The sequence below is a fragment of the Tremella mesenterica genome (genome assembly GCF_000271645.1).
Source record: "Tremella mesenterica DSM 1558 unplaced genomic scaffold TREMEscaffold_2, whole genome shotgun sequence".
Taxonomy (NCBI): domain Eukaryota; kingdom Fungi; phylum Basidiomycota; class Tremellomycetes; order Tremellales; family Tremellaceae; genus Tremella; species Tremella mesenterica.
In genome coordinates, this window is record NW_006711226.1 from 172,134 (window position 1) to 181,903 (window position 9,770).

Genomic DNA, 9,770 nt, shown 5'->3' on the forward strand with positions numbered 1-9,770 from the left:
CGGTCGATCTGACATGCAACACCAAGGGGGAACCCTAGAAGGGTGTCACAACTGCCAGTAGTAGGTATAAGTCAAGTTGTCGATGTTGAGCGTAAAATGTCGATCTGACGTGCAACACCAAGGGGGAACCCTAGAAGGGTGTCACAACAGCCAGGGGTAGGTATAAGTCAAGTTGTCAATGTTGAGGGTGATATCAAAATCAATGAAACTGACATGGCACATGATTGGTTGACCAGGGAATTCGGCATTTGCTGACTGAACCTCAAGTGGCACCGCGAGCGCTAGCGAGCGGGTTACTGCTAGTTCCTGTATTCTCTTCTCTTCTTTCTGCATTTACCTCATCACTTCTTTCTGCTAAGAATCCTTGTTGTTTTTTTAACTGTCCCTCTAGTAATTCTTTTTGGAGAATCGTCATGTCTGACGTAAGTAATGATGACATCCCTAACCCTCATCTTCGATTTCCTCCTCGTCCTGCAATGATTTCTGTGAGAATTCCTCTAAAAACGATTTTCCTGGCTGACAATATCCTTTTTTTGGTGACAGAATGAATCTTGAAACAATCCCCTTCAGGAACCTTGCGAAGGGGGTTCCGGAAATGAACTACCCCCTCCCCTGTCGACGATAATAGGAGCGTCCGCAACTGAACAAGAACCCCCTCTACCTTCGACAATGGTGACTCCAGTCCCTGATGGGGATATTTCGTTTGGCTCGGTCCCCATCCAGACTCCTGTGGGACAACAAGTCTCGTATCGTACACTAATTGATTGTACTGGAGGACGGGGCCTCGCGTCTGGTATACCCGCCCCCTATGTTTCCGACGGGGAGATTGTGGTTCCCAAGGATGGGGGACATCAAAATTCGTATTGTGACGCCGAAGTAATCGCCATTCAATGTCGAAGTCCTACAGCACAGGTGAATATTTCCGTGCACCCCTTTGCGAAAAGCTAAGTGTATGGTAAGGATTCCTAAAGTACTTGCAAGCGTGGCCGATTTGAAAGCCGAGTCAACTAAGGAGAAGGTCAAGCCGATAATCAACCTCCTTGAAACGCCAAACGCTGTCATCGGTCGATTAGTGAAGCCATGCTCACAATGCGAGGAAATGTTGAATTTGAGAAAGGCCCGGTGGTCATCAAAAATGTCTAAGTGGCATTGTCTAGTTCCCATTGTGAAATTACCAGGGTTCTGATAAAGTGTGGATCGCAGGACAGTGAGTGCTGGAAGAATTTCGGAAAGGCCTAGTCGCTAACGTCGAAGTTGCTTTTGGTGCCTCATGGACAGGGGTACATGTAATCTCTGTACCGACTCCCAGTTGGACCCTGGTCCCAATTGAAAATCTTCACGGCCCAACACGCGACCCTCTTTCCCCATCTCGATTTGGCGTTGGCGCATCTAGCGGAGGCGCATAATCATTCAAAAGGTCATCCCAATTGCGAATACCAACATATCGACATCGCTTACTCTGAAGTGTGGAAGACCGCGGTAGTGGGTCTATCAATTTTCAGGGGGGTCATTCCGCTAACGGAGGAGGCTATTGACACAGCGAAAATACAGGGTGAAGACAAGCGACTTCCTGGGCGCCCTTTTGAAGAATGGTCCTCGTATCGTTTAGGGGATGATGTTGATGTTGGGTCCTGGATGTTCGAACCTGCGCGGCCTACCTTGAAGCGAACGGTAGAGCCTCTACCAGCCGGGACATCGTCCACCCCTCGCGCGAAAAAGACCAAGACGCAAAAGGGAAAGAGTGTGAGAGTACTCCGCATACGGATGAAGATATTGTACCGGAGTGGGACTCCGCAGATTAGGGGGTGTTGGAGTCACCAAGGGTGTACAAATCTTGGAGTGGGGATCTGTGAAATCTATTTTGGTGAAAACGAATCTGTAGTGTAGCTAGAATGATTTTGTGAAACATGTAACCCTTTTCTGTCTTGAGGAAGTATCAATTGTTCTTGGTGTTTCTTCGAAGACCTATAGGGTCTCCGAAAAAAGCGACCTCTCAGTCGTTTCCTTTGTCGTTTAGCCGTAAGATGGCAACGCAATCCTCGTTCACATTGTCGGCTACCACACTGCGCATTTCGCAATTCTTCAAGTACTCCTCGACTTTGGGACTACCCCTAATGGGATCCATCGGTTGCCAAGTTGCTTCTTCTATTGGGAACCCCACCCATTTGATCTTCAGTTGGACTTCCTTTTTCCCTTTGCCGGGAACACAAATCGTTCTTTTCACAAGGACCTTGTCAATTTTGTATGTGTCCTCTTCAGACCCTTGGGAGGTATCTCTCAAAGCTACAAGGGCAAGCTGTGGATCTTTGATATGTCCCTGAACTTTTGACAAAAGCTTGATATTGAAAACTGGGTGTATACCTTTTGCTAATAGATGTGGGGGCAGATCAACTTTGTAAGCATTGTTGTTGATTTTCTTCAGGATCCTATAAGGACCAATATACTTGTTATCCAGTTTCTTCATGGGTCTCAACGTCCTGAGATTTCCGCTGTCAACTCAAACCTTTTCCCCCTTATCAAAAATGGCTGCTTTATGACCCTTGTCGTATTGGTGTTTATACGACTTTTGAGCTTTTTGAAGATTTTCCTTTAGCCTTTCCTGGAGTTTACCAAGGGCGCTTACGCGTGCGATAGCCGGTGGTGAAGTGTCAAGGATACTGCCCACCCTGGGACAGAGGACAAAGGACAAGGGGACAAGGACTAGGAGTGACAAGGAATATACTTAAAATAACAAGATTGAGTCCAACAAGGAATGGGACTGTGACCCAAGGAATGTCTCTGGCTTGTCTTACAAGGTTAGAGGGAACTGGACTGGACTCCAAAAGGGTGGCAATGGAAATGACTTTTGATCAAGAACTAAAGAAGGCTACAAAGTACAAGATAGGGTTCATATAGACAAATCAGCCTTTTCCAAGAGGCTCGTGCAGACCTGCGGAATACAAGCGCTCTGAACCGTTCTGCACTGTCCTGCATGCATTGCCTTGCATCCCACCGATAACCACTGATATCCTACCATGCCATATCTGCGTTTACCTACGTCCTACTATGACATCCTACGGGATGCGCCGGAAGTCGCTCAACTTTGTCGAAGGTGGTTGATGAGGAACTATGCAGAACATAGAAGTGCTGCAAGAACAAGAGACTGAGAGATTGTGCCTTAGCAGGCATTAGAACAGAGGGACTAGAGACTCGAGAATTACTGGGGACTTATGCCTTGCAGGCATGGGAGCTAAGCACCGACATACTAAAATGATACTTGGAGTTTATGCCTGACAGGCATGAGAGCAGAGGTGAAATGTTAAAACACAAAAGTGGAGGTTGAACTTGTTTTGCGCAACAAGGAACACGTGATGGTGTGATTCATGACATGAAGGCAGGTCTGTGCTGTGGCTTTATCAAAAATGGGTTGCTTCATGTCGGTCCTGTACTCCCTGCCTGAGTAAGCAGAAAGTGGAGACATTTGAATTGAACTATGATACATCGTGTTATAACAGAGCTCCGCGAAATGTAGAAGCGAGCTCCAGTTGTCTTGTTCCGTATTGACGTAAATGCGCAGGTACTGTTCTAGCCATTGGTTGATCCTTTCAGTTTGGCCATCCGTTTGTGGGTGGTATGCAGTGGAATAGCGTAGATCTGTACCCAATAACGTTGTTGATGTTTTCCAAAACCTTGAAACGAATATACTGCCTTGGTCTGAGACAATCGAATCGGGGATTCCAAATCTAGTATAGACCTTTTTGATAAATAGGTCTGCAAAGTCCTCAGCTGAAAAAGTGGTTACCGTAGGAATGAATACGGCCATTTTTGTGAGACGATCAACTACGACGAGGATGGAATTGAAATCGTTGGAACGTGGTAGGGGTCCGATAAAATCACAAGTGATTTCTGACCAGGGGGCTCAGTGTAACGGTACTGGAAACACGACGACTAAGTCGCAGGTTAGGTCGAACTCGATGGAAGTCTGGTAGAAGTCTAGGTGTCTCTGGTGCTAATGGATCGTGTCTCCTCTGCAATCGATGTAGCCAAAGAATGATATTGAAGAATCAGCAAAGTTGGTACTTTGCTGATTGTACTATATACTGTCTACAGGCATCCTTGTCCTTGTCCTTGTCCTTGTCCTTGTCCTGCTGCAAGCGTCTACGTACATACTCAGACAGGTGAAAGACCGGTTTTGAGCAAACCCAGTGGGGAAATCTCGAAAAGGGGAAAACCCGTCCCTACCTACTGCAGCACTGCCTCCAACTCCCGCTTTCCTCCATCCTAATCCGTCGAACTTGATAGAGTTCTCTCGATTTGTTGTTACCCCGTAACAAGTTTCCCCCCCTGTCTCAAGGATCCTCAGCGAGGATCCTGAATCCTGTAACCAGGTGATGCACATGGATTGTTCTAAGACACCTTTGGTGCGCCCTGACATCACACCCACGCTAGTGTGACGGTTGCCATGAAACGTGTCACCCGCACGGACCTCCAACGTGATCGAGAAATTACTGACCAAGCTACCTCCCTGTCTTCTTTCTTCTTTCCTCCTCATTCCCACTTTACCTCTTGTTTGTCGTTCTCTCTTACTCATCTATCATTATCCATCCATATCTTACTTATATCTTAGAGTATCATTCTAACTCTCTCCTGTTCGTAAGCATGTCCAAACGTACTGTAAGCAACTTCCTTCAAACTTGATGTACTTCTTTCCATTTCTCACTGGCTGACGAGATTAGTTGTCTCCTTCGTCTTCTACTTGTCGGACTTGGGCCTCTACCACGGCAATGTTACCCAATGTCGACCCCGAACTCATCATGTGCCAGACAAAACAAATGAGAATTACTTCTCAGGCTACTGGTTCCGGCCAAACTCCCACGGTTGACGCTTCTCAAAGGGCTCTCGACAATATTAAGGATTGATATCAATCCGGCCCTTCTCGTACTCAACCTTCCTTGTCGCCTCTGGATCCGGCAACCTTCGAACAATACATAGATTTCGAAGGTGGGGCCGAGCCCGCCACTGATGAGAACCCATCTCCTGCCAAGTTTGTCGAGTCCAAACACGGTACCATCGTTCTGAACCCAGACTCTCCCGGTAAACAACCCGCTGGCCCTCCTTCTGAGGCTTCCGACGAACTTGTGGAGGTTCCCGAGGAGCTCGGTGAAATCTTTCACGCCCCTCGCAAGGTTCCCGTCAACCAGGAACTGGTCAAGTTGCTCGCGGATCAAAAAGACTCCGATATTGGTGAGATTTCCACCGAGTTCTGTCCTGTTCTGACTTGTTAGCTACCCTTTGGTCCAGCATGACCTTCTCATCTGTTTGTCTTGCGTTGAAAGACGAAGCCCTTGATCGTTTCCGCAAAACCAAAGCCATCAAGCCCACTGTCAAGTGGTTTGGAAACGCGGTGAGCTTCGAATTCTCTCAAGTTCCATTGATCCTAATGGTTTAGCTCGATCGTTTGGCCCAAGGTTGGCGTCTTCGCGTACAACTAGAGGGTGAGCTCTGTACCAATTGTCAACGTCGTCTCGACGGTGGTGAAGATTTTCATGTTGGTTGTATTGGTCCTCGTGAGTCCTTTGTTACTACTCGTTCGATGTTGATGCAGTTCAGTCGGTGGTGTTTGCGGCGAGTGTTCTGCTAAGGGAACTTTGAAGTGTTCAGTGAAGAACAACAATCCCGAGGCCAAATTTCGTGAGGTATCTGTCTCCTACCTTTGAACTTGATTGATGTTGTTGTATAGGGTGTTACCGTGGGAGCAAGGACGGTCACTTCCAAGGTTACCTTTGTCCTGGAGCATGAACTTTGTGCCGTCTCGGCTCGTTATCGATCCCTTTCTTCCCAGGATCAATCCGCCTCTCTGACCCAGCTCTCTGGCTACATCCATCTCTTCTCCTCCCTTCTCCTTCCTCTACCTCCAGTACATCTGGATCTTTACAAATCTCTCCATCTTATTTCCGCCACCTATTTCCCTCCTTCTCTCGATGAGTCTCTGGATCATCTTACCTCCACTGGTGATTCTACTGGATTGACTTCTTCTCAACCAGTTGCAGGTCCTTCCTCCTCTCCTCACACCCCTGCTCCCCGCAACATTATCCGCATTCCCGCCTCGGTTCGTCGCCTCCGAGCCGATTCCAACGCTTCCATGGAGTAGCGTATTCACATTCCTTTAATTTGTAGACAGATTCCCTGTGTATGTATTTATTTCTGACCGAGTTTTACTGACTTTGATCGAATTCTCACTTCCTTCTAGGGTCCTTCCTTCTTTTCTCTAAGAATTCATCGAAAACCCCCAGTTCCTCCACATTTTCTCGTGGCTCCCAGTCATAGGCCGCATTTCCTGTGTATCCTAGCCATTTCACCTTGAATTCCTCTTTTCCCCGTTGAATTCTGCTGTCCACAATCGCGTCCACATGGAATTCTTCCTGACCATTAATTACCACAGGTGGTGGGGGCTTCATCTGTTGACCTGGTATCATATCCTTAGGATATGGTTCCAACAGCGTCACATTGAAGACATTGTGCACTCTCATTGACGGAGGTAGATCCAATCCGAAGGCGTTCTTTTCTACCCTCCTCTTACTCTTGAAAGGACCAACATATTTTGCTTCTAATTTTCGACTTGGTCGTTCGGTAGTCAGATACTTTGTACTCAGCAGTACCTGTTCTCCTTCTCTGAACTCTTCTGGGATGCTCTTGTGTCTCCTGTTGTAGTACTCTCCACTAATCTCGTTCGCCACTCTGACTTGCTCCTGTACTGCCGCATGTAGTTCTCCCATATCTTTCCATTTCTTCTCCAATTTGTTCGATTTTGATCAAAATCGTGCAAATGGATGTCGTAGTGTGGTACATAGCCGTAACACGCTTCGAATGGGCACAAACCATGGCTACTATGTGGCAAACAGTTATAAGCAAACTCGGCAATTGGTAAAAGTTGATCCCAATTGTCCATGTTGTAGTTCACATACATCCCGAGCAGGATTTCCATCTGTTGATTTACTCGCTCAGTCTGTCCATCTGTTTGAGGATGATACACAGTCAAATATAAGTTCTTCATTCCCAGGAACTGACATATTTCCTTCCAAATTTCAGCTGTAAATTGAGTTCCCCTATCTGATACAATTCTTTGAGGTACTCCGTGTTTTGAAAAGATCTCCTTGATGTATATGTCGGCCACTTTGTTCGCTGTTAGTCTGGTTGTACATGGAATAAATCTAGGAGTGATCCGCTTTGTGTCCATAATACTACTGGTGTCTCGTCGCTAATCTGTGTCTTCTGTGTCTTCTGTATCTTCTGTGTCTTCTGTGTGTCCTGTGTGTCCTGTGTGTCCTGTGTGTCCTGTGTGACCTGTGTGCTATGTGTCTGTGTCATCTGTAGTCCTAGTCTTTGTATGTTTGCTATGTCTTCTGAGTCTTTCAGTCCGTTCTTGATGAGTCTGAATAATGAGTCTTCCCGGATTGCTCCTCTTACTATGTGTCTTGGTCCTTTGTGTTCTGAGTCCATTGGGTTCGATCCAATTTGTTCGTGTGTCGGTAGCAATTGTAGCCAGTTACCTTTGTTTAGGTCTGGGTCCTTGCTACTCCCTCTTCCAGGGTGATAATCCCCTTGTCTGGTTAGAGCATCTGCTCCCCCATTCTTGCTACCTGGTCGATAAGTGATCTCTATGTTGAAATCTCCTAATATTTCCAACCACCTCATTTGTCTTCAATTTAGTTGTCGTTTGCTTTGGAAGTATTCTAGGTTCTTGTGATCTGTGATGACTTTTATAACATCACTACTGTTTGCCAAATAGGGTCTCCAGGCTACCAAGCAGTCCACGATGGCTAGTAATTCCTTCTCTCCCACCGTGTAGTTTAGCTCACAGGGTGTCATCGCTCGAGACCAATAAGCAACCGGATGAAGTTCGGTGGTACCCTTTGTTGATGGGTGAGGAAATCGTTGAGACGCTATCACACCTATTGCACAGTCGGATCCATCGGTTTCAATCCAAGTTGGTCGGGTTCTATCAAAATGTCGCAGTACCGGTGCTGTGGTGAATGTTTTCTTTAGATCGTCAAAAGCCTTTCGGCATATCTGTGTCCAGTTCCAAGCTTGATCCTTGTCACGGCCGTCGAACAACTATTTTCTGGCAGACCGACGGTCGACGAACCTCGGCTAACTTGACGCTTCTGAGTCGATGTCTCACCCAACCGGGAGGGCGCAGACGTCGAAAGGAGTGTAACTACGGCGTACTTCGGCGTAGTTACTCTAACTGGGGTTTTGTCCTACTGATGGCGATGTATCTCGATTTGTATATAGCTATCTCTATCTGTCTTTCACTACTGACAACAATTAAGGATCGCTGAAGAACTTCAGCAATCTTCTCAGCTAATATTATCTATTCCTCCTAGACGTTCATCCAACCCTCTCGCGCTTTGACGTACTTCAACGCACTTCGTCCAACTTCCCCGAGTCCCCGGCCATCCTCTTCCTCCTTCGACTAACTCCGCCTAACATCGCCGCACTTCTGCTCCCATTGTCCCTACCTAGCCTAACTCCGTCTAACTTCGCCGTACTTCTGCTCCCATTGTCCCTACCTAACCTAACTCCGTCTAACTTCGCCGTACTTGGTCTCAGATGTCCTGAGTTACGTGTAGAGTAAGGAGGTTAAGGCATGATGGGGGTTTTGATGGTCAAAGGAGGGTCATTGTTGGTGGAATAATCGAGGTGTCACGACGTAGTTCGTGACAATTCTTCCTGGTTAATCGTGTGAGAGGTCCCACGATATGTGAAAATCCTTTGATAAACTGTCGATAGAAGTTTGCAAAGCCCCAGAACACTTGAGTATCCCGGACTGTCATGGGTTCTCCCCATTCTAGGACAGCTTTCACCTTTTCTTGATCCATTTCAATCCGCTCGTGTCCTATTACATACCCCAGGAACTTTACTTCATTTGAACTCCATTCACATTTCCTCGGACTGACGAATTGATCTAGCACCTTTTGGACGATTATTTGATGGTTCTCAATGGTGTCAGAGTATACCGTGATGTCGTCGATATAAACTACTACTCCTTCGTCCAGTAGACCGTGAAACATGTCCTGTAAAAAGTTCTGAAAGGTGGCTGGTGCATTACACAATCCATCTCTTAGGACTGTGCTCTCAAAACTGCCATATCTTGTCCGTAAGGCAGCTTTATGTTCGTCTCCTTCCTTTATCCTGACTAACTGGTAAGCTCTTTTCAAATTGAGTTTGGTGAAGATCCTTCCTAATTGAAGTCGATCAAGTAGTGTCGAGATGAGTGGCATTGTGTAACGGTACTGGAAACACGATGACTAGGTCGCAGGTTGGGTCGAACTCGATGGATGTCTCGTGGAAATCTAGGGGCTCTGGTGCTAATGGATCGTGTCTCCTCTGCAATCGATGTAGCCAAAGAATGATATTGAAGAATCAGCAAAGTTGGTACTTTGCTGATTGTACTATATACTGTCTACAGGTATCTGTCTCCTCTTCTCAGTCCTACTGCAAGCGTCTATGTACATACTCGGACAGGTGAAAAACCGCTTTGAGCAAACCCAGTGGGAAAATCTCGAAAGGGGAAAACCCGTCCCTACCTACTGCAGCACTGCCTCCAACTCCCGCTTTCCTCTATCCTAATCCGTCGAACTCGATAGAGTTCTCTCGATTCGTTGTTACCCCGTAACACATTGGGTATGACTCCTTGATGGTTACCTTGTTAAGCGCCCCATAATCTGTTACCACTCGATAGGGAATTACCCCCTTTTTGGGAACCAGGAATACAGGAGATCCATAAG

The 9,770-nt window shown here is 46.7% G+C and overlaps 1 protein-coding gene across 1 annotated transcript; it reads left to right on the top strand.

The window, feature by feature from the left end:
* The first annotated feature begins 344 nt into the window (after positions 1–344).
* Positions 345–1,928, top strand: TREMEDRAFT_56288 (uncharacterized protein). The gene is made up of 5 exons (XM_007002535.1): positions 345–422; positions 544–912; positions 961–1,207; positions 1,255–1,482; positions 1,528–1,928. Exons 2-3 carry the CDS (start codon positions 670–672, stop codon positions 967–969), a joined length of 252 nt encoding a protein of 83 aa, XP_007002597.1. The 5' UTR covers positions 345–422; positions 544–669; the 3' UTR covers positions 970–1,207; positions 1,255–1,482; positions 1,528–1,928.
* The last annotated feature ends 7,842 nt before the right edge of the window (positions 1,929–9,770 follow it).

What these genes read in the sequence shown, in the direction of transcription:
- TREMEDRAFT_56288 (XM_007002535.1), top strand. Translation starts at nt 670, where the DNA reads ATGGTGACTCCAGTCCCTGATGGGGATATTTCGTTTGGCTCGGTCCCC.